Source organism: Heptranchias perlo, unplaced genomic scaffold (genome assembly GCF_035084215.1).
Source record: "Heptranchias perlo isolate sHepPer1 unplaced genomic scaffold, sHepPer1.hap1 HAP1_SCAFFOLD_54, whole genome shotgun sequence".
Lineage (NCBI taxonomy): Eukaryota > Metazoa > Chordata > Chondrichthyes > Hexanchiformes > Hexanchidae > Heptranchias > Heptranchias perlo.
The window spans coordinates 2,378,354-2,404,633 of record NW_027139559.1 but is presented as its reverse complement, the minus strand read 5'-3'; the positions used below and the strand labels follow the sequence as shown (position 1 = coordinate 2,404,633).

General features: G+C 43.9%; 1 protein-coding gene across 1 annotated transcript; it reads left to right on the top strand.

Annotated features, from left to right (window-relative positions):
• Positions 1-2,664: 2,664 nt before the first annotated feature.
• On the top strand, positions 2,665-4,561 carry LOC137315178 (probable G-protein coupled receptor 139). Its single transcript, XM_067980058.1, has 2 exons — positions 2,665-2,704; positions 3,663-4,561. Exons 1-2 carry the CDS (start codon positions 2,665-2,667, stop codon positions 4,559-4,561), a joined length of 939 nt encoding a protein of 312 aa, XP_067836159.1.
• The last annotated feature ends 21,719 nt before the right edge of the window (positions 4,562-26,280 follow it).

Sequence of the window (26,280 nt, the reverse complement as noted above, 5' to 3'; positions counted from 1 at the left end):
CACACCATCACCTCCAACCACCCCTCACACCATCACCTCCAACCACCCCTCACACCATCACCTCCAACCACCCCTCACACCATCACCTCCAACCACCCCTCACACCATCACCTCCAACCACCCCTCACACCATCACCTCCAACCACCCCCCCCACCAGCACCTCCAACCACCCCCCCACCAGCACCTCCAACCAACCCTCACACCAACACCTCCAACCACCCCTCACACCATCACCTCCAACCACCCCTCACACCATCACCTCCAACCACCCCTCACACCATCACCTCCAACCACCCCTCACACCATCACCTCCAACCACCCCTCACACCATCACCTCCAACCACCCCTCACACCATCACCTCCAACCACCCCTCACACCATCACCTCCAACCACCCCTCACACCATCACCTCCAACGAACACCAACCCCAACCACCCCTCCCATCAACACCACCACACCCACCATCATCCCCTCCCACCATCAACCCAAACTACCCCTCACACCATCACCTCCAATCACCACAAACCCCAGCCACCCCTCCCACCAACACCTCCAACCAGCACAAACCCCAACCACCCCTCACTATATCACTCCCTCCCATCAACAGCCCCACCCCCACCATCATCCCCTCCAACAATCACCCCCAATCACCATCAAGCCCAAATACCCCGCCCAACATCACCCCCACCCCACCATCATCCCCTCCCACCATCACCCCCAAACACCCCTCCAACCATCATACCCTCCCACCATCACCCCCAACCACCTCTCCCACCATCACACCCTCCCACCGTCACCCCCAACCACACCACCCACCATCACACCCTCCCACCGTCACCCCCAACCACACCACCCACCATCACCCCCTCCCACCATCACCCCAAACCACACCTCCCACCATCACTCCCTCTCACCATCACCCAAAACCACACCTCCCACCATCACTCCCTCTCACCATCACCCCAAACCACACCTCCCACCATCACTCCCTCTCACCATCACCCAAAACCACACCTCCCACCATCACTCCCTCTCACCATCACCCAAAACCACACCTCCCACCATCACTCCCTCTCACCATCACCCCAAACCACACCTCCAACCATCACTCCCTCTCACCATCACCCCCAACTACACCTCCCACCATCACCCCCTCCCACCATCACCCAAAACCACACCTCCCACCATCACTCCCTCTCACCATCACCCCCAAACAACGCTCCCAACATCACTCCCTCTCACCATCATCCCCAACTACCCTCCCACCATCACACTCTCCGACCATCGCACACTCCCACCATCACCCGCAACCAACCTCCCACTATTACCCCAACCACTATCACGCCCTCCCACCATAACCCTCAACCACCGCTCCCACCATCACACACACCCACCAACATTCCCACCCCCACCAACGCTCCCACCCCCAACATCAACCCCAACCAACGTCCCACCATTACCCCCACCCCAACCAACTTCCCCACCCACCAACACCCCAAACCACCCCTCCAAACATCACCCCCACCCACCATCACCCCCAACCACCCCACCCACCATCACTCCCTCCCACCAACACCTCCACCCCCAACAACATCCCCACTCACCACCACTCCCACCACAACCCAACCCACCTCCCCTCACACCACGACACCCTACACCCCTACACCCCCCAACACACATACACAGACATGCACCCGGAAAGCCCTGTCTGTAACATTAAAACCTGATCGGCCATGAACAGGGCTCGTGAGGCCAGCAGACTGTCCCACAGAATTTCCAGTGATCCTCGTATCCAAACATATTGGGAAGTTTCCAGCGCCTCATACTTTCAAAAGGGCGCTTTATTTCGCACTCAATGTCTTCTGTCCCTGAACTGGGTGCACAGAATGGGACAGTATCGAGCGAGTCTTATACTCAAATTCAGTTAGCATATGCCTGACTTACAAATGCTTAACATGAGAGTGTGGAGCTTTGCTCTGCATGTGAAGTGTGTGGTGCAAACATTTATTAATACATTTTGTCACAGCAGAATTATAATAGTGACTGAGGAGTGTGTGACGAACTGGTTATGTGTTCATACTGCAATACCCGAACACTGATTTCTACTTTATCAACAGACGCATCGTGAGTGAATAAGGAGGAGAGATTAGCAGGAGAGATCTCTGTGAAAAAAACAACGCCCTTGGTAACTTAAATCAATAAATCCCCTTGTTTGTGGGTACACTTCATCACTAGAACGTGGATTAAAACCTCTTTGAAATGGTAAGATGATATCAGACTCTTCCGTCACATCAGTGCTGGACAAATTTCTGTTTCACGGTTTGTCGCCATCCCAATATTTCCTAAAAAATAGATTCGGAGTTATTGGTGGTTTCAGTTTTTTGGTCAGCAGAAAGAAAAGCAGAAAAAAAGGTTGGGCTGAAATGAGCAAACAAAATCTATTTGTTCAAGGAGTGTGATCAATGGAGCTCTCAATGGCCCCAGCTTGTCTCTGCGGAGGGATTCCCTCCCTTATGAATCAGGGTTGCCTTCAATATGCAACCTCACAGTATAAATTGGAGCACTGTTTCTATCACAAACAAGAATCATTGATTAACAACAAAATTAGTTGTCGCGATTGAGGAGCAGATATGAAGGTTCTATTCGCACTTAGGGATATAGAGATGATTTACTATCCCATTCTCGCTGCTATTGGTGTTCCTGGTAACTCATTCTCTCTAACTATTTATTCTGTAAACGTGTTAACTGTATTATTCTCGTGATTTTATCCGGCTGTTATTTTTAATTCATGTATTCCTATTGTGTGTTTGAGAATCCACCGTGATCCCTTGATGCGATTGGTACACAGTCGGCCATTCACAGGTCTCAGTTTAATGAATAATAGATTCTCAATCCTCCCTATCAGCTCTGTATGATCCGGTTTTATTAATTGTCCGTTTAGTCCCCACCACGAGCAATGTTACTGATGAATCTTTGAACAGAACAGCGTGCAATCTGCTGGCTGCACTGAACACGGGTGGAACACTGGTCACGTGGTGTTTGTGTTCACCTGACTTATTTTCATTTCCACAGTCGAGTAAATTCTGTCGAATTGCAGAGACCAGTCCTGACAGACAGACCATAGTTTACTCAGAAAGTTTTGACATTTTTCACTGTTAATTTGGTTTCCAGTCAGCTGTTTCCCTCTCTCACCCCCCCCCCCCGCTCTGTGTAACTCTCTGCTTATTGATGGTGGGGCGATGTAATTTATGTTCTAATGAAATGTATATTCAGTTATCTTTCAAAGGATTTATTTTTAATCACAGTTTTGAGATAACAACACGAGCCCCCTTCGTTCCCACCAATGGCCCCGGTCCAGTGAAAGAAGACGAAAAACCCCCATCACCTGTCGAGTGAGGAGAAGGAGCTTCTCATTGACCCAATGATCAGAGGAAAACCCTCATCACATATATAGTGAGGAGAAGGAGCTTTTTACTGACCCAATGATCAGAGGAAACCCCCATCACCTGTAGAGTGAGGAGAAGGAGCTTCTCACTGACCCAATGATCAGATTCTATCACTGAATGGAGGAACACAGCTGGACATTTAATTGCCAACCCAATCACACTGTTCCTCACACTTAATGATTCCTTCTTGCGTTTATTTCTTCTTTTTCATTCAGTTAACTTAGTGACGATTGTGATCCTATCTCGGGGAAAGTGCGGTCTCTCCAAATGTGTCACTCGCTACCTGGTGGCCATGGCAGCGGCGGATCTACTGGTCATTATCACCGATCTTATATTGAGGCAGATTCCAATTGCTTATTGGTCCCAGTTTCAATTCGTGCGGTCCATCCCCGTGTGTAATATCCACGCCGTCCTGCTTTATGCAGCTACAGACTGTTCTGTCTGGTTCACCGTCAATTTTACCTTTGATCGATTTGTTGCCATTTGTTGCCAGAAGCTGAAAATTAAGTATTGCACCGAGAAAACGGCGGCTGTGGTTCTCGGAACTGTGACTGTGCTGAGCTGTTTAAAGGACACGTTCTGGTACTTTATGGACACGAGTGGCTACGTGCTTGGCAATGAACCCTGGTTCTGTGCTGTCACACCCAGTGTTATGGCTTCACGGATTTGGGCTGTTGTTGAAACCCTTCATTATATTCTAACCCCGGGGGTCCCATTTGTTCTTATTCTGCTGCTCAATGCTTTAACCGTCCGACGCATTTTTGTGGTCAGCAAAGCACGCAGGAGACTTCGTGTTCACAGCGGTTGGGAGAGTCCAAGTGACCCAGAGATGAAGAGCACAAGGAAATCCATTATTTTACTGTTTGTTATCTCGGGGAATTTCATACTGTTATGGGGATTTTTCATGGTGTATTCTATATGGAACCGAATGCATTTTTTGGGCTTTTATTCAGTATCTTTACATGAATTTATACAAGAACTGGGATTCATGTTCCAGTTCCTGAGCTGCTGCACGAACACCTGTATTTATGCTGTGACCCAGACGAAATTCAGAGAGCAGTTGAAGAATGCGGTGAAGTATCCCTTTGATATAATTGTTAAATTCATTCAATGATATGAAGATCTGAAATCTTTCCAACAGTCCTGTTCGCAAAAGGTTTTCAATAAGGTTCTTCAACATTAAGGGTTCCACAACATTCAAACATTAAACATGTGAACATTATCACATTCAATGTGACATGAAAGGATTCACTGAATTATTACACATACAATGGATGGAGTATGTTTTGATTTTCAAAACGCATTCAGTAAGGAGCCACAGAAGAGGTTGTACACAAGATAAGGACTCATGGATTTGAGGTAATATATTCGCATGGATAGGGATTTGGTTAATGGACAGAAAACAGAGAGTAGGAATAAACGGGTCATTTTCTGGTTGGCAGACTGTAACTTTTATCGGTGCTTGGGCTTCTGCTGTTTACAATATATATCAATGAATTTGATGAAGGGATCGAGTGTAATGTATCCATGTTTGCTGACAATACAAAGCTAGGTGGTTAAGTAAGCTGTGAGGCGGATGCAAAAAGGCTGGGAAGAGATATGGACAGGATAAGATGGGGCAAGAAGGTGGAAGGTGCAGTAAAATCTGGTGAAATGTCAAATTATCCACTTTGGTACGAAGAATAGAAAAACAGAATATTTTTTTAAAAGTTGAGAGACTGAGAAATGTGGGTAATCAGAGGGATTTGAGTGTCCTTGTGCACGAATCACAGAAAGTTAACATGTAGGTACAGCAAGCAATTAGGAAGGCAAATAATATGTTAGCCTGTATTGCAACGTGGTTGGAGTATAAGAGCAATGAAGTCTTGCTTCAATTTTATCGGGTTCTGGTGAGACCTCACTTGGACTACTGTGTACAGTTTAGGTCTGCTAACCTAAGGACGGATACATTTGCTTGGAGGGGGTGACACGAAGGTTCAGCAGATTGATTCCTGGGAAGGGAGGGTTGTCCTTTGAGGAGAGATTGAATAGAAATGGCCTATACTCTCAGGAATTTGGAAGAATGAGAGGTTATCTCATTGAAATGTATAACATTCTTATAGAGCTTGCCAGGGTAAATGCTTAGAGGCCGTTTCCCCTGGCTGAAGAGTTTAGAACTAGGGGACATAGATTCAAGATAACGGGTCTGCCATTCAGGGTCAAAATGAAGAAACATTTCTTCACTCAGAGGGTTGTGAATCTTTGGAATTATCTACTTCCATAGGGGTACGGATGCCCAGTCGTTGAGTATATTCGAGGCTTAGATAGATAGATCTTGGACACTAAGGGAATCAAGGGATATGGGGATATGTTGGGAAAGTGGAGTTGAGGTCGAAGATCAGCCAGGACCTAATTGAATTGCGGAGCAGGATTGGGACAGGCCATATGACCTACTCCTGCTCCTACTTCTGATATTCTTATGTTCTCATGTCACACCTCGTAAACATACACTTAACAGGCAATACATACAACCACACCTGATGATGGTTGTTTGGGGATCCAAACGTGTGACAGTTCTGTGCTCAGTATCTTGGGCCTTTACGAATGAAAGCAATCATTACAAACTGGCAAATTTAATATATATCTCTCTCTATATGTATATGAAATCCACACTATTCTGCATTATAAAATTATATAAAAATTAAAATACAATTGCATGTAAGACAAGTTTAATTCACTTATTTCTTATCAATAAATTTAGAGTTCCTTAATTAGTGAGCTCCATTTCCGTTGAGCGAACAAGTACAACTCCGCCACGTTGTTATCTTATCGACAGTTTCAATCTTGTTCAATCTAACTTCTATATTTCAACTGAAACCGTTAATTATAACTCTGTCTTTGTATCTGTATCATTCGAACCAGTTGGAAGTGTGATGTATGCCGCGTGCTGTAAGATATTTCTGTTTTCTGATGTAACTGTTCACCGCTGTTTCATTGTTTATCAAGTGATTCCGCATGGAATGGCACGTCTTTTACTGAACCTCTTATTACTATATCCTGAAAGTGAACATTGCTGCAGGATGAGCCCAGGCCCAATAGCCGATGTTATTTCAAAATGAATCAAACTTCCCCGTTTAAAGGGAAAAGGCTATAGGTTAAAATGACTAAAGTATAAAGAGAAATCAATAGCAGAATAACACGAATGGCCTTCAGGACAGTTTGATTAACCCTTCCCTTACAATCACCCCATTGTTGTCTCTAGAGTTTTTAAGGCCAATACTGAACAGAATTCTACCAATTCGGCATAACATATCATTAAAATTGTTATGAATATCATTTTACATTGAATGGTAAACAAGGTTCAAAACCTATTTCTCCCCGTGCACTTCCAAATATCAAAACGTCATCAACTCGACTTAAAAGATCCTCCTGTCCAATTTTACTCTTAACCATATTACGTGTCATTTTAATTCATGTTTAGAGGTTTCATTCTGAATTCTGAATTTCCAATTTGATGCCCTTCTCTATTTTAACTTCAATAGCTCTGATCGGTACCAGTGTGTTTAACACCATCCTGGTTCTTTCATTAAGCTTAATGCAGAAGGTCGTTTTTTTCTATGAAGCATGTGTCAGAGCCTTGAGTACAAGTTTCAAGTCAGTAGTGGTCCAATAGATGGTCTCACTCTCCTGCTCCACATTCACCATTTCATGTAGTTGCGTTGTCAGCGTGACTGACATGTCCAAGATCCGTTTTTCAATGAATTTTCCTCATGCACATCGCTTGCTGGTTGATTCCAGCGTCCGACTTCAATCGTGCACACTCAGCGTGCTCCCCAGATCAAGCAGCACGAGACATTCGGTACAAGTCATTCGTGCCCTTCCAGGATAAATATACAGTGAGAAAATAAAGAGCATTTCAATATTCTAATCATTCACATCAGTGCAGTTCTCCAACAAGAAAACTGTTCGAAACCCCTGCACTTAAAAATTATAACTTCAAGAAACAATCACAGAACGTCAAATATCAAATTAATACGCAATTCAAAGGCACCACTGCTTTTAAATGAATACTAAACTTATAGAATCATAGAATCAGAGAAGTTTACTACATGGAAACAGGCCCTTCGGCCCAACATGTCCATGTCGCCCAGTTTATACCACTAAGCTACTCCCAATTGCCTGCACTTGGCCCCTATCCCTCTGTACGCATCTTACCCATGTAACTGTCCAAATGCTTTTTAAAAGACAAAATTGTACCGCCTATACTACTTCCTCTGGCAGCTCGTTCCAGACACTCACAACCCTTTGAGTGAAAAAATTGCCCCTCTGGACACTTTTGTATCTCTCCCCTCTCGCCTTAAATCGATGCCCCCTCGTTATAGACTCCCCTACCTTTGGGAAAAGATTTTGACTGTCTACCTTATCTCTGCCCCTCATTATTTTATAGACTTCTATAAAATCACCCCCAAAACCTCCGACTCTCCAGGGAAAAAAAAGTCTCAGTCTATCCAACCTCTCCCTATAAGTCAAACCATCAAGTCCCGGTAGCTTCCTAGTAAATCTTTTGTGCACTCTTGCTAGATTAATAATATCCTTTCTTGAATAGGGTGACCAGAACTGTACACAGTATTCCAAGTGTGGCCTTACGAATGTCTTTTACAACTTCAACAAGACACCCCAACTCCTGTATTCAATGTTCTGACCAATAAAACCAAGCATGCTGAATGCCTTCTTCACCATCCTATCCACCTGTGACTCCACTTTCAAGGAGCGATGAACCTGTACTCCTAGATCTATTTGTTCTATAACTCTCTCCAACGCCCTACCATTAACGGAGCAGGTCTTGGCCCGATTCGATCAACCAAAATGCATCACCTCACATTTATCTAAATTAAACTCCATATGCCATTCATCGGCCCACTGGCCCAATTTATCAAGATCCCGTTGCAATCCTAGATAACCTTCTTCAGTGTCCTCAATGCCACCAATCTTGGTGTCATCTGCAAACTGACTAAACATGCATCCTAAATTCTCATCCAGATCATTAATATAAATAACAAATAACAGCGGACCCAGCACCGATCCTTGAGGCACACCGCTGGTCACAGGCCTCCAGTTTGAAAAACAACCTTCTACAACCACCTTCTGTCGTCAATCCAATTTTGTATCCAATTGGCTACCTCACCTTGGATCCCGTGAGATTTAACCTTATATAACAACCTACCATGCGGTTCCTTGTCAAAGGCTTTGCTAAAGTCCATGTAGACAACGTCTACTGCACAGCCCTCATCTATCTTCTTGGTTACCCCTTCAAAAAACTCAATTAAATTCGTGAGACATGATTTTCCACTCACAAAACCATGCTGACTGTTCCTATTCAGTCCCTGCCTCTCCAAATATCTGTAGATCCTGTCTCTCAGAATACCCTCTAACAACTTACCCACTACAGATGTCAGGCTCACCGGTCTGTCGTTCCCAGGCTTCTCCCTGCCGCCCTTCTTAAACAAAGGCACAACATTTGCTACCCTCCAATCTTCAGGCACCTCACCTGTAGCTGTTGATGATTCAAATATCTCTGCTAGGGGACCTGCAATTTCCTCCCTAACCTCCCATAACGTCCTGGGATACATTTCATCAGGTCCCGGAGATTTATCTATCTTGATGCGCGTTAAGACTTCCAGCACCTCCCTCTCTGTAATATGTACACTCCTCAAGACATTACTATTTATTTCCCCAAGTCCCCTAACATCCATGCCTTTCTCAACCGTAAATACCGATGTGAAATATTCATCTAGGATCTCACCCATCTCTTGTGGTCCCGCACATAGATGACCTTGTTGATCCTGAAGAGGCCCTACTCTCTCCCGAGTTACTCTTTTGCCCTTTATATATTTGTAGAAGCTCTTTGGATTCTCCTTTGCCTTATCTGCCAAAGCAATCTCATGTCCCCTTTTTGCCCTCCTGATTTCTCTCTTAGCTCTCCTCCCGCAATCTCTGTACTCTTCAAGGGATCCACTTGATCCCAGCTGCCTATGCATGTCATATGCCTACTTCTTCTTTTTGACTGGGGCCTCAATCCCCCGAGTCATCCAAGGTTCCCTACTTCTACCAGCCTTGCCCTTCACTTTTTCAGGAATGTGCTTACCCTGAACCCTGATGAACACACTTTTGAAAGCTTCCCACTTACCAGACGTCCCTTTGCCTGCCAACAGACTCTCCCAATCAACTTCTGACAGTTCCTGTCTAATACCATCAAAATTGGCCTTTCCCCAATTTAGAATTTTAACTTTTGTGCCAGACCCATCATTCTCCACAGCTATCTTAAAACTAATGGAATTATGATCACTTGTCCCAAAGTGATCCCTCCCTTGGAATGTCCTGTCTGAAAGCGTGGTGGAAGCAGATTCAATCGTGGCTTTCAAAAATGAGTTGGATAAATACTTGAAGGGAAAAAATAAGCAGGATTCCAAGGAAAGAGCAGGATGATGGGACTAAATTGATTGCTCTTACAAAGAGCAGGCACGGGCACGACGGGCCGAATGGCGTCCTTCTGTGCTTTCACCATTCTATTATTCTATGATTCTATATCCATAATCGACAACAACTTGCATTAAAATAGCACAATGAACGTAGTAAAACGTCCCAAATCGCATCACAGGAACATTGTCAAACACAGATTGACACTGAGTCACAGAAGGAGGCATTAGCACAGTTAACTAAAAGCTTGGTCAAAGAGTTCAATTTTAATGAACCTCTTAAAGGAGGAGACAGAGGTAGAGAGGCGGAGCGGTTTAGGGAGGGAATTCCAGAGCTTACGGCCGAGGCAGCTGAAGGCGCGGCCGCCAATGGTGGAGTGATGAAAATCGGGAATGCACAAGAGGCAAGAATTGAAGGAGTGCAGAGTTCTCGGGGGGTGGGGCGGTGATGTAGGGCTGGAGGAGGATACAGAGATTAGGAACGACGAGGCCCTGAACGGATTTTAACACGAGGATGGGAAATTTAAATTCGAGGCACATTAAACGGCATCTGCCACCTGTCAATCCATTCCAGTCCAAACCATCAACGTCTGCCTGAACTCATTTATATTTTCTTTACTGGTTGTCAAATCTTCGAATTTTGTGTCATCAGCAAACGTTCCGATTGTGCTCCCGATTCCCAAATCCGAATAGTCCATATATACGGAGCGGAGATTTGGGCCCAGCACCGACCCCGAGGATAATCACTTCCACCTCTCCTCCATTGGAACATAGTTACTTCGGAACATCGGGAAAATAGTGACATAGGAACATAGGAACAAGAGTAAACCATTCAACTCCTCGAGCCTGATTCGATCAATTAGATCATGGCTTATCTGAATCTTAACTTCATCTACCCGCATTGGTTCCATTATTCATAATACCCATGCCTAACAAAATAAATCTCAGTTTTGGATTTTTCAATGGATCCCCAGCCTCAACAGCTTTTGGGGGCGAGAGTTCCACATTTACACTGCGCTTTGTGTGAAGAAGTTCTATTTGACATCAACCCTGAACGGCCCGGCTCTAATTTTAAGGTTATACCCGTTGTTCTGCATTCCCCAACCAGAGGAAACAATTCCTCTCTATTATCTTAAACGCTTCAATTAGATCTTCTATTAGAATTAGAATCTTCTATTCTGAAGGGAATGACAGCCATTTAAACAAATCCTCGGATTGACCATTTTTTTGGTCCAGAATGGATGACCTCACACTTAACTGCTTTGAAGTCCATCTGCCACAGTTGTGCCCTCACTTATTCTACAAATGTCTCATTGTAATTTTTCTGCTCCCGTGTACACGACTTGCTATGCCATCAATCCTTGTGTCATTGGAAAACTTGGAAAAATGGCTCTTTATTGTGTTATCCTTGTCAATAATAAATATACTGAATAGTTAATGCCCCAGTGGAGATCCTTGTAGGTTCAGGTGTTGGGGAAGGGGATCAGGCTGTGGGGAACTGCTTCAAGGGTGGGAAGGGGATGGTAGGAATTCAGAGGGTGGAAAAGAGGTTCAGGGGTTTGGGAAGGGATCAGGAATTCATGGGCTGGGGAAGGGATTCATTAGGTGGGAAGGTGTTCAGTGGGAGGGGAAGGGTTCGAGAGGATTGGAAATGGTTCAGGGGGTGTGGCAGGGTTTCAGAGGGAGGGAAGGAGTTCGGGAGTGGGAAGAGGTTCAGGGGATGGGAAGTGGTTCAAGGGATGGTGAGGATTTGGGGAAGATACTCAGGTGGTTGGAATCATATCAGCGGGTAGAATGGGGTTCAGAGCATGGGAAGGGATTTAGGGGAGGAGAAGCGGTTGAGTGCATGGAGAATGGGTTCATGGGTTTGAAAAGGGGTTCAGTGGATGGGCAGGGATTCATTGTGATTGTAAGGAATTCAGAGTGTGGGAAGAGCTTCAGGGGATGGGAAGCTGTTCAGGGAAGTCGTTCAGTGTTTGGGGAAGGGCTTGAGGGAGCGGAAAGGGGTTTATGAAGTGGGGAATGTGTTCAGGTTGTTGGAAGGAGCCGACGGGCAATCCAAGTTGCCTTCCGGGGTTTGAATCCCAACTCGAGCTCCTTTCGGTGCCGGTCCCCGTTGGCGGGCAGCGATTTCCCCGATTTCAGGAGCTGGTGGGCCGTATGTGGCGATGGCGACCCCGCCTTACCACAATGCGGCGCGGCGGAGAAAGGCCCCTATCGAACCACAGTTCTGGCCGCGTTTCACTCTGGGAGATGGCGTCACCTGACCACGTGACTCCTCAACCGGTCACTCGGGTGCGGGGCAGCAGGCGGAGCCCAGCTGAGCCCGGCGGCGGACCCGGTGAGCTGACATCGACGTTACGAAGTCACTTCTTGGTAAGGACAAAATGTCGGATGCGGAGCGGGCGGGTCAGCAGCGTTGGAGGCGTTCGTGTTGGGTCGTCATTGTCTTACGCGGTGAGGTCACTTCCTGTGAGACACAACGATGCCAGAGTCCCTGCCCCCTCCCCCTGTCTGCAAACCTGCATTGTGCTCAATATCTGGGGGACGCTTTGCTGCTCCCACGGAAGGGAATTAAGAATAATGTTAAAGAGTTTAAAATGGGTTTAAAGGGGGACTAATGTTATAAAGGGGTTAAAAAGAGTGTTAAAAGGGGTTCAATACGTCACTGGTTGAAAGGATAGTGAAGAGGTTAAAAATAGGTCTAATAAAATTAAAAGGTTAAAAAGGAGGTTGGAGGTAAAAATTTGTTTAAGAGGTTAAATGGTTTAAAAAGGATAGTTATAAGCGGTTTAAGGAGTTTATGTAGTTAAAAGCGGATTGAACAGGTCTTAAAAAGGGGTTTTAAAAGTGGTTAGGAGAGAGACTGCAAGCTCGGTGAGAAATAGATGGGTTTGAAAAGGAACCACAGTGGCAGAGTTTGGAGAAAGACAATCTCTCCAAAAAATGGGAATAAAAAGGGGGCAAAATGGCTTCAATAGTAGGGTTTAAAAATGAAGTTTAAAAGGAATTAAAGGGAGTTCAATGACGTTTCAAATGAAAATTTAAAGTGGATTCAAAAAGGGGAATTAAATTGGAATAAAAAGGAGGTAAAGAAGGATGTTCAAAAAGAGGGTTCACGGGGGACGATTGAACCGGGTCTTATTTGCGATTCTAGATTAATTCTGGACCAGTGTGCGATGCTCATTTTCTCTCGTACTTTGTCTGAGTTTGTGTCACACCTTTTCTCTGCTTCTGTTTAATTCTCCCCCTCTCTCTGCGACCCTCTCTCTCATCTGTCCCGCTCTATTTCTCACCACTTCTTTCACTGTGTGTCTCTCTCTCTCCCTCTGACTTTGGTTCGCTCTTTCCCCTCACTCTTTGCCGAGTTGGGACTGTCCTCGCCTGGTCCATTCCCATCTATCCAGTCGAGTCAGAGAATCACCCGCGACGGCTTCTCTTCCTGCTCCTCCATCTTTACCTCTGGAAACCCAATGACCTCTCCTTGGCCCCCGCCTATTTCTCCTCTACATTCTGCGCCTCGCCGAGATCATCCGAAAACACAACGTCAGGTTCCAGACGGCCTGTGGCGATCCAGCGCTCGTGGGGATGTCGCTTTTTGATCCTTCGATGTCGGCTGTTCCTCTCATTGTGAAGTAGACTTCACCCAGCGCTGGATTGTTCACACTCCAATATTGAACGTTAGCTCGGATTAGACCGTCGTGAGACAGCTTAGTTTCACACCACTGATGATGTGTTGTTGCAATAGTAATCCTGCTCAGTCTGGGAGGAACCAGTTCAGGCTGCTGACAAGACCCAGCTCCACATCCCCACCATCTCTCCCAACCCCTCCACTGCCTCTGCTTTGTCACGCTGCTTCTCCGTCATCCAGTATTAGTTGAACAGAAATTTCCTCCCATTAAACTTTGGGAATACCGAAGCCCTTGTCTTCTGTCCCTGCCAATAACTCCATTCCCCAGACACTGACGCCATCCCTCTCCCTGGCCAATGTGTGAGGCTGAACCACACCGTTCACAACCTTAGCGCCCAGTTTGAATCTGAGATGAACTTCTGACCCCATATCCTCTCAATCACCAAGACCGCCGACTTCCGCCTCTGTAACATCGCAGGTCTCCACCCATTTCCTCAGCTCATCTGCTGCTGAAACTCTCATCCATGCCTTTGTTACCTCCAGAATCAACTACTTCAATGCCCTCCCGGCCGGCCTCCAACCTTGTACCCTCTGCAAACTTGAGCTCATCCAAAACTCTACTGTCCAAATTCTCACTCGAATCAAGTTCCGTTCTCCTACCACCCCTCTGTGCTCGCTGATCTACTTTGGCTCCCAGTCCAGCAACGCCTCGATTTTAAAATTTTCATCCTTGTCTTCAAATCCATTTACAGCCTCGCCCCACCTTATCTCTGTAACCTCCACCAGCCCGACAACACTTCGAGATCTCTGCGCCCCTCCAATTCTGGCCTCTTGCCTTTCACCGCTTTTCATCCCCCCACCACTGGCGGCCATGTCTTCAGCTGCCGAACCTCTGAAGTGCCCTCGCTAAACCTGTCTGCCTCTCAATCTTCCTTTCCCCCTGTAAAACGCTCCTTAAAGCCTACATATTTACCGATGCTTTTGGTCACTTGTCCTCATATTTCCTTCAGCGGCTCGGTGTCAAACTTTGTTCGATAATCGCTCCTGTGAAACGCACTGGGACGTTTTACTACGTTAAAGGCGCTGCATAAATGGGAGTTATTGTTGTTAATATTCACCTGTGTCTCTGTCAGGGTCTTAATCTCCCTGGCATCAGTGGGAGTGTTTTACAGTTCACAGGATGTCTCTGGCCGTGGGCCATGAAGCACAGAGTGTCTCAGTGAGAATGTTAATATTAACCTCTGTAATCTATCGGTGTGTTTATATTCAGGAGTCATTGGGAGTATGTTATTGTTTACAGGAAGTCTATGGCAGTGTTGTAGTTGGTACAGGGTGTCTGTTCATCAACGGTAATTTTTACAGGATGCTTCTGTCATTTTGTTAACAGATCTTGGGGGTCTCTGGGGTTGATTCGTTGCTGACAGGAAGTGCCTGGCAATGTATTAGTCTGGAATGATGTCAGTATTTTAATAGTTGCTGCGTGTATCTGTGAGACTTGTTAATGTTGACAGGCTGTTTCCTTGAATCTGTCAATGTTTACAGTGTTTCTGACAGTCTGTTAATGTTTACTGTGTATTTGTGTGAGTCTGCTAAAGTTTACAGTGTTTCTGTGATTCTATTAATATTTACAGTGTCTTTCTGCGAGCATATTGTTATTTACAACCTGTTTCTGTGAGTCTGTTAATGTTTTCAGGTTGTTTCTGTGAGACTGTTAATGTTTACAGAGTGTTTCTGTGAGTCTGTTAATATTTACAGTGTCTTTCTGCGAGCATATTGTTATTTACAACCTGTTTCTGTGAGTCAGTATGTTTTCAGTTTGTTTCTGTGAGTCTGTTAATGTTTACAGAGTGTTTCTGTGAGTCTGTTAATATTTACACGGTGTGTCTGTGAGACTGTTAATATTTATGTGGCGTTTCGGTGAAACTGTTAATGTTTACAGGTGGTTTCTGTGAATGTTAATGTTTACAGTGCGTTTCTGTGAGACGGTTATTATTTATAGGGCCATTCGGAGCGACTGTTAATGTTTGCAGCGTGTTTCCTTGAGTCTGTTAATGTTTACCGGGTGTTTCTGTTACTGTGTAATTGTTCACCTATTGTCCATTTATGTTTTTTAATTTCTAAGGAGTCTTCCGTCATGTTACTGAACGTTTAAGTGATCATTTCTTTCAATAATTTAAAACACCTTCCAACGATTGTCCAGTCCCACAATGTCTCGACAGGAAGCTGTAGTGAAATTCCCGGCCACATTCAAGATTCACCGCAGGGACCTCAGAGGTTGTGATCGTCCGCAAACTTCCATTCAAATTAGGAACCAATGATAGTATTTTGGACTGGTTCAGTGTCATAGCCGATTGACCACAATATCTCTATGGCACAGAGCCCGGGGGCGGAGCGGTTCCGACAGAACATAAAAGAGGATTGAGTTCTGATGCTGGGAATTTTTTTGTTGTTCTCATCATTTAATGATTTCAGCAATTAGAGAAAAGGGATATTTCAGCATATTTTTCAACTGCTCTCTGAATTTAGTCTGGGTCACAGCATAAATACAAGTGTTTGTGCAGCAACTCAGGAGCTGGAGCATGAATCCCAGTTCCATTAGAAAGATAGGCGGAATTGCAGACGGACGTATGAAATCCAACACCCGCACCCATATAGAATACAACATAAACATCGCCCATAACAGCATGAAATTCCCCGAGATGACGAACAGTAAAATAATGGACTTCCTTCGACTCGTAATTTCTGGGTCACTGGGACTCTCTTCACTGCTGTGGTCCCGGAGTCTCCTGCGGGCTCTGTTGGCCACTACAATGTGTCTGACGATTAAAACATTGAGCAACAGAATCAGAACAAATGCGACCCCCGGGGTTACAATATAATGCAGGAGTTCGATTGATCCCCCCACCCGGGAATATTTTAAACCACCATCATCACTACAAAACCAGGGAAGGTTGCCAAGAGCATACCCACTCGATAACATAAAGTACCAGGTGATGTTCTTCAAACAGCTCAGCACAGTCACTGTTCCCAGAACCACAGCCGCCGTTTTCTCGGTGCAATATTTAGTTTTCAGTTTCTGGCAACAAATGGCCAGAAATCGATCAAAGGTGAAAGTGACGGTGAACCAGACAGAACAGTCTGTCGCTGCATAAAGCAGGACGGCGTGGATATTACACACGCGGATGTCGGACAGGAAAGCAAAATGTTCGAAATAAACAATCGGAATCTGTCTCAATATCAGATCGATGACAACGACCACTAGATCCGCCGCTGCCATGGCCACCAGGTACCGAGTGACACATTTGGAGAGACCGCACTTTCCTCGCGACAGGATCACAATCGTCACTAAGTTAACTGTAAGGAAGGTAAATGAAGAGGGAAATTATACATCAGGCTGGGAGCAAAAGCAGCAGTTTGATGGAGTTCGGGGTGAAATTTGCTGATTTTTTACTGCATCCAGTGATGGGTCTGATTATTATACTTGTGATACGGCTTTCTACTGGAGACAGAGTTTAAATATAATAATAGTGATTGGACTGTGAAACAGAGAAACAAACAGGGATTTCTGCTGGAATCAGGAGTGGATTGAGAACTAAATAAAATAAAGGAATTAAATTACACATGAAAGATAATCGGTTTCCAATGAATCACATCCCCCTGTATTGGTAGAGCCTTTGATCCACGTGTAAATATTAATACTATCCGTGGTTCCAAAGTCAACTTTGTCATAATCTGTGGACCCACTTGTCAACATCGTACCGTCATTTTAACTCTTGTCGATATGGCCACAGATTCTCGGCGCCACTATAAACATTCGGGAAGTCCAGAGATCCAACTTTAAGTATTGGTAATTTCTCCGGATCCCGTGTTAATGTGGTATCGTCTCTAAAAACCTCTGAAATTTTGGTACAGTCACTAAATCCCCCATTAATGTTGATCTTTCCATTCAATCTCCAGACCGTGTTAGTCTAGACAAGCGTCAATGGACAGTGTCAATATTTCAGACAGTAAAATAATCTTAGAGCATACAAGGAGGACACTCGGCCCAACGTGCCCATGCCGGCTCTTCTGGAAGAGTTATCCAATTATTCCCACTCCCCTGCCCTTTCCGTAAAACCCTGAAAATGTTTCCTTTTCAAGTGTCTGTCCAATTACCTTTGGGAAGCTACTGTTGAATATTCTTCCACCACCTTTCAGACAATACATTCCAGATCATAACAAGTCGCTGCATAAAAAAAATCTCCTCATCTCCCCCTGGTTCATTTCCCAATGATCTTAAATCCGTTCCTTTGGTTACCGACCCTCCTGCCAGTGGATACAGTTTCTACTTTCTAACTCTCTCAAAACCGCTCATTAATTTGAACACCTTTATTAAATCTCCCCATGGCTTTTTTCTGCTCTAAGTGAACAATCCCAGCTTCTCTAGTCTCTCCACACAATGAAATCCTTTATGCCTGCTACCATTTTAGCTAATGGCCTCTGCACTCTTTATTTGACGAACTTTCAAAAGTATGGTGACCAGAATTGGGCACAATAACCCAGCTGAAGCCGAACGAAGCAGTGGCAGAGCGTGTACATATTCAGGCAGACGCCAGAATGCGCCAGTGATTACATGCATGGGTGAGTCAATATTTACAGGGTTACCAGGGAGCGTGCCCATTCAGGAAACACCGAGTGCGTTGATATGTACAGATTCTGTAACAATAAGTCAATGCAAACCTAGGACACAGGACCAGGAGTAGGCCATTCAGCCGCTCGAGCCTGTTCACCATCCAATTCGTTCATGGCTGATCTGCATCTCAACACCTTTTAAACCCCTTTTGATCCATATAATTTGTTAATAAACATAAAGCTATCGATTTCAGTCCAGAAAATGTCAATTGACCCAATGCACACAGCCGTTTGGGGAACAGTGTTCAAGGTTTCCACTTCCCGTTGGGTCAAAAAGTGCCTCCTGATTTCGCTCCTAAATGGAAGAATTTGCCCGCTCCCTTTGGATTCCACCAGAATAGAAAACATTTGTCGGTATCTACCCGATTCAATCCATTTATGACTTTAAAAACTTCGATTAGATAACTTCTCAGATTTTAAACGAAAGGGAATACAAAAAAGTTTATGCATCCCACAAGTACTGACACGCACAAAGGAACATCCAGTAAAGAGTGAGAATCACTTTTGAATAACTTATAATGACTGACACACAAATAGAAAGATCCAGCAAATACTGACACTAATTTAAAAACATCCTGTAAATACTGATACTCAACCACGAACATCCTGTCAAAACTGACACTCAACAAGGAACATCCTGTAAATATTGACAATCAACCAGGAACATCCTGTAAATACTGATAATCAACCAGGAACATCCTATAAATACTGACACTCAACCAGGAACATCCTAAAAATACTGACACTCAAACAGGAACATCCTGTAAATACTGACACTCAACCAGGAACATCCTATAAATACTGACAGTCAACCAGGAACATCCTGTAAATACTGACACTCAACCAGGAACATCCTGTAAATACTGACAGTCAACCAGGAACATCCTGTAAATACTGACACTCAACCAGGAACATCCTGTAAATACTGACACTCAACAAGGAACATCCTGTAAATACTGACAGTCAACCAGGAACATCCTGTAAATACTGACACTCAACCAGGAACATCCTGTAAATACTGACACTCAACCAGGAACATCCTGTAAATACTGACACTCAACCAGGAACATCCTAAAAATATTGACAGTCAGCCAGGAACATCCTGTAAATACTGATACTCAACCAGGAACATCCTGTAAATACTGACACTCAACCAGGAACATCCTGTAAATACTGACACTCAACCAGGAACATCCTGTAAATACTGACAGTCAACCAGGAACATCCTATCAATACTGACAGTCAACCAGGAACATCCTGTAAATACTGACACTCAACCAGGAACATCCTGTAAATACTGACACTCAACCAGGAACATCCTGTCAATACTGACAGTCAACCAGGAACATCCTATAAATACTGACACTCAACCAGGAACATCCTGTAAATACTGACACTCAACGAGGAACATCCTATAAATACTGACAGTCAACCAGGAACATCCTGTAAATACTGACACTCAAGCAGGAACATCCTGTAATAACTGACACTCCCTCAGGAAAATTGTCTAAATGATGTTTCTCACCTAGGAACATCCTGTAAATACTGACACTCACTCAGGAATACCCTGTAAATACTGACACTCACTAAGGAACATTATTGAAATACTGACACTAAGCGAGGAACAGACTGTAAATACTGACACTCACCTCGGAGCATCCTGTAAATATTGACACTCACCGAGTAACAGGCGGCAAATACTTACACTGACACAGAAACATCCTGAAAAAATTGAAACTCACCCAAGAACATCCTCTAATTTCTGACATATACCTATTAACAATCTATAAATACTGACACTCACCGAGTAACATCCTGTAAATACTGACACTCATCTTAGAGCATCCTGTAAATACTAACACTCAAACAGGAACATGCTTTGAATACTGATACTCACGTAGGATCTGCCTGCAAATACTTACTCTCACTCAGGAACATCCTGATAAAATTGAAACTCACCCAGGAAGATCCTCTAAATACTGACATTCACCTTGGAACAATCTATAAATACTGACGCTCACCTAGTAACATCCTGTAAATACTGACACTGACCAAGGAACATCTTCTAAATACTGACACTCACCCAGGAACATTCTATAAATACTGACACTCACCCAGGACCCTGCTGTAAATACAAACAGTCAACGAGGATCATTCTGTAAATAATGTGATTCACCTAGGAATATACTGTGTATACTGAAATTCATCCAGGAGCATTCTGTAAATCCTGACACTCACGCAGGACCATGCTGTAAATACAAACACTCAAACTGGAACATTCTGTCAATAGTGACACACACTCATGGACATCCTGCGAATACTAACAGATGCTCGGGAACATCCTGTAAATAATGACGCAATCAGGAACATCCTGTAAATACTGACACTCATTCAAGAATGAACTGTAAATACTGAAACTCACTCAGGAGCATCCTGTAAAAACTAACACTCACTCAAGAACATCCTGTAAACAATGACACAAACTCCGGAACAGAATGTAAATATTGACACTCACCCAGGAACGAACTGTAAATAATGACACTCACTCTGGATCGTTCCGTACATACTGACACGCACTCGGGAACATCGTATAAATACTGAGACCTACCCAGGAACATTGTTTTAGGAAGGAATCTCGCCGAGGAGCATCCTGTAAATACTGACACTCAAGCGGGATCTTCCTGAAAATACTGACAGACACTCAGGAACATCCTGTAATTACGGACACACACTCAGGACCTTCCTGTAAATACTGACACTCACTCGGGAACACCTTGTAAAAAAAGACACTCATTCAGGAAAATCCGGTAAATACTGACACTCACTCAGAAAAATCCTGTAAAAACTGACACATATTCAGGAACATCCTGTAAATACTCACGCGCTCAGGAACATCCTGTAAATACTGAAACTCAAAAAGGAACATCTTGTAAAAACTGACAATCAATAAGCAACATCTTATGAATACTGACACTCACACAAGAATATTCTGCAAATACTGACACTAACTCAAGAACATCCGGTAAATAATGACACTAGCCCAGGAACATTCTGTAAATACTTACACTCACCTGGTACATCCTGCAAAAAATACATCACGCAGGAAGATCATGTAAATACTGACACTCACCTTGGAACAGCCTGCAAATACTTACGCTCACTAAGGAACATCCTGAAAAAAAAGGCAATCGCTGAGGAACATCCTCTAAATACTGACACTCACCTCTGAACAATCTATAAATACTGACACCCACTCAAGAATATTCTGTAAATACTGAAACTCTCTCAAGAACATCCTGTAAATAATGACACTCGCCCAGGAACGTCCTGTAAATAATGACACTCATCCAGGAACATTCTGTCAATACTTCTACTCACCTGGTACATCCTGCTAATAAAACATCACACAGGAACATCCTGTAAATATTGACACTCACCTGGTACATCCTGTAAATCCTGACACTCACCCAGGAACATCCTGTAAATACTGACACTCAAACAGGAACATTGTTGAAATACCGAAACTAACCGGGCAACACCCTGTAAATACTGACACTCACCTCGTAACATCCTGTAAATACTGACACTCATTCAGGAACATCGTCTAAATACTGACACTCACCGAGAAACAACCTATAAATACTGACACTCACCGAGGAACAACCAATAAATACTGACACTCACCGAGGAACAACCGATAAATACTGACACTCACCGAGAAACAACCTATAAATACTGACACTCACCGAGGAACAACCTATAAATACTGACACTCACCGAGAAACAACCTATAAATACTGGCACTCACCGAGGAACAACCTATAAATACTGACACTCACCGAGAAACAACCTATAAATACTGACACTCACCGAGGAACAACCTATAAACACTGACACTCATTCAGGCAAAACCCGTAAATATTGAAACTCACTCAGGAACTGCTTGTCAATCCAGATACACACTCGGGAACATCCGGTAAATAATAACACTCACTCAGGATTATCCTCTAAACACTGACAGTCACTCAGGAACATCCTGTTAATATTGATACACACCCAGCAACATCCTGTAAATACTGACATTAAAACAGGAACATCCTGAAAACACTAACAGTTATTCAGGAACATCCTGTAAATACTGACACTCACTCAGGAACATCCTGTAAATATTGAAACTCACTCAGGAACGGCTTGTAAATACAATCACTCACTCAGGGACATCCGGTAGATAATGACACTCACTCAGGATCATCCTGTAAATAGTGACACTCACTCAGGAGCACCATGTAAATACTGACACGCACGCTCGAACTTCCTGCAAATACTGGACTCACAGAGAAACATCCCGTCAATACTGACATTCACTGAGCAACATCCTGCATAGACAGATGCTCAACAGCTTGATCCAGTAAATACTGACACTCACTCAAGAGCATCCTGTAAATACTGACACTCACTCAGGATCGTCCTGTAAATCCTGACACTCACTCAGGAAGATTATGTAAATACTGAAACTCACCTAGGAACATCCTCTAAATACTGACACTCAAACAGGAACATTCTTGACATACTAAAACTAACCGGGCAACATCCTGTAAATGCTGACACTCAAACAGGAACATTCTGCAAATGCTGACAGTCACCCAGGGACATCCACTAAATACTGACACTCACCTATGAACAATCTATAAATACTGACACTCACCTCGTAACATCCTTTAAAGGCTGACACTCATTCAGGAACAACCCGTAAATACTGACACTCATTCAGGACCATCCTGTAAATATTGAAACTCACTCAGGAACGGCTTGTATATACAAACACTCACTCGGGAACATCCGGTAAATAATGACACTTACTCAGGATTATCCTGTAAATACTGACACTCACTCACGAACATCTGGTAAATACTGACAGTCACACAGGAAAAACCTGTAAATACTGATACACACTCAGCAACATCCTGTAAACACTGACACTAACACGGAACATCCTGTAAATACTGACAATAAAACAGGAACATCCTGTAAACACTGACACTTATTCAGGTACATCCTGTAGATACTGACACTCATTCAGGAGCAACCCGTAAATACAGACACTAATTCAGGAACATCCTGTAAATACTGACACTCACTCAGAAAAATCCTGTCAATGCTGAGCCTCAGAGAGGAACATCAAGTAAATACTGGCACAGAATCAGGAAAATCGTTTAAATAATGGCAATGAAATCGGAAAAATCTGTAAATACTGAGACTCACCCAGGAGCCACCTATAAATAATGACACTCATGCAGAAAGATCCTTTAAATGTTGACATTCGCTCAGTAACATCCTTTAAATACTGACACAAATTCAGGAACATCCTGTAACCACTGACAGTCACTCAGGAACAACCTCTAAATGCTGACACTCTACAAGGACATTCCGTTCATAATGACACTCTCTCAGGAAAACCCTGTAATTACTGACACTCATCCAGGAACTACCTGTAAATGTTGACAATAACCCTGGAATGATCTGCAAATAATAACACTCGCACAGGGATCCAAATACATTTTTGTGAATCACCAGGAGTTCCCATAATTACATCTCCCATCCCAGAAAACCCATACAGAAAATGGGACATGCCAGTCGATATCGGAATTACATCTCCCATTCTAGAAACCTACACAGATATAAAGACTTAGCAGGACACCTCCGCAATTACATCAACCATCCCAGAGACCGCTTAAAGATATAAAGACCTAAGAAGAGTGCCCGTAATGAGATCACCCATCCCGGAAACCCCATATCGATATAAAGACTTATGAGGAGACACCTGTAACTACATGTAACATCCCAGAATCCCCACATAGATATTCAAAACTTGCAGCAGAACCCCGTAATTTTATCTCTCATTCCAGAAAACCCATAGAGGTGCAGAGTCTTACGAGGAGACCCCAAAATTACATCGCCCATCCCGGAAAACCCATATTGATAGAGAGACTTCCGTGGAGTCCCCGTAATTACATCTCCCATCACGGAAAACCCACACAGATATAGGGACAGACCAAGAATTCCTGTAATTATAACTTCCATTCCTGATACCCCATACAGATTTAAAGACATCCAAGGAGACCTAGTTTCCATCCTGGAAACCAAATTTTGATGTTGAGTGACCAGGGGATCCCTTAATTGTATTTCCAATCCTGGAAACCCCATATCGATATAATTTCTCAGCAGAAGACCTCCGTTAGTACATCTCCCATCGGAGATACCCTATATAGATATAGAGACTGAAGAGGACAGCCCAGAATTACATCTCCCATCCCGGATAACTCATGTAGCCACAGAGACTTAGAATGAAAACCCGTCATTTCCTTACATCCTGGAAACCGATCTCGATATAGAGGTTCACGAGGAGGTAATTGAATCTCCGATCCCGACAACTCCATATGGATATAGAGACTTACCAGGAGATCCCGGAATTACATCTCGCATCCCAGAAACACATGTAGATATCGGACTTACCAGGAGACCCCGTAATTACATCTCACATCCTGGAAACACATGTAGATATCGGACTTACCAAGAGACCCTGTACTTACATCTCGCATCCTGGAAACACATGTAGATATGGAGACTTACCAGTGGACCCCGTAATTACATCTCGCATCCTGAAAACACATGTGCATATGGAGACTTACCAGTGGACCCCGTAATTTCATCTCGCATCCTGGAAACACATGTCGATATGGAGACTGACCAGGAGACCCCGTAATTACATCACGCATCCTGAAAACACAAGTAGATCCAGAGACTTACCAGGAGACCCCGTAATTACATCACGCATCCTGAAAACACATGTAGATATAGGGATTTACCAGGAGACTCCGTAATTACATCTCGCATCCTGGAAACACATGTCGATATCGAGACTTACCAGGAGACCCGTCATTACATCACGCATCCTGAAAACATATGTGGATATAGGGATTTACCAGGAGACCCCGTAATGACATCTCGCATCCTGGAAACACATGTCGATGTCGAAACTTACCAGGAGACGCCCTAATTCCATCTCGCATCCTGGAAACAGATGTAGATATAGAGATTTACCAGGAGACCCCTTAATTAAATCACCTTCCCGGAGATCCAATATAGATATCGAAACTTACCAGCAAACATCGTAGTTACACATTGCGTCCCGAATACCCCATATACATATGCAGGCTTAGCAGGAGCTCCAGGAGAAGTGAAGATGAGGCAGTAAATTACGAGAACAGTAATACAGTGAAAGGTAGTTTACAAAACTAAAAGCTGGATATAGAGGCTTATCAACAATGGCATCATCAGCGAGGAGCAGACAGTAAACGGGAAGAACAGTATGACAGTTAAACACGTGTTATAGAATTAATAGCTGATATAGAAGTTCCCAGGGACACCGACAGCAGCGAGGAGGGAATTGTAAATGACAAGAATAATAATACAGTGAAACCTGTTTTATGGAGTGAATAGGCGAATATAGAGAATAACCAGGAACACTAACTGCAGAAAGGAGGGGATGGTAGCTCACAAGAAATGTAATACGGTAAAACGTGGGACATATACATAATAGCTCGACATTGAACTCAGCACGATCACCAAAATCAGCGAACTGGAAGAAATAAATGAGAGGAGCAGGCGTACAGTTAATCGTGGATTATAGAATCGATAGGTTGATATAGAGAATTAACAGCAAGGAAGGGGAAGTAAATGAGAAGAACAGTAATAATACAGTTAAACATGGTTTAGGGAATTAATAATAAAGAATATTACCAGGGACACCTGCAACAGCGAGGATGGGATAGTAAATCTTTTGAATAATCAGAAGTGCCAAATATATCCGAACAGCTAATCTTAGTCTATCATAATTTGCAGAAAGATAATCAAACTCCCAGGAGAAACTCCTGCCCATTGTTGTAACATTCCAATCGATTGTAACCAGATTATGACCCATTGTTGTAACATTCCAATCTATTGTCCTCAGATTATGGCCCATTCTTGTCACATTCAATTTATTGTTCTCCGATTCACACGCTTTCTCCTCCTCTC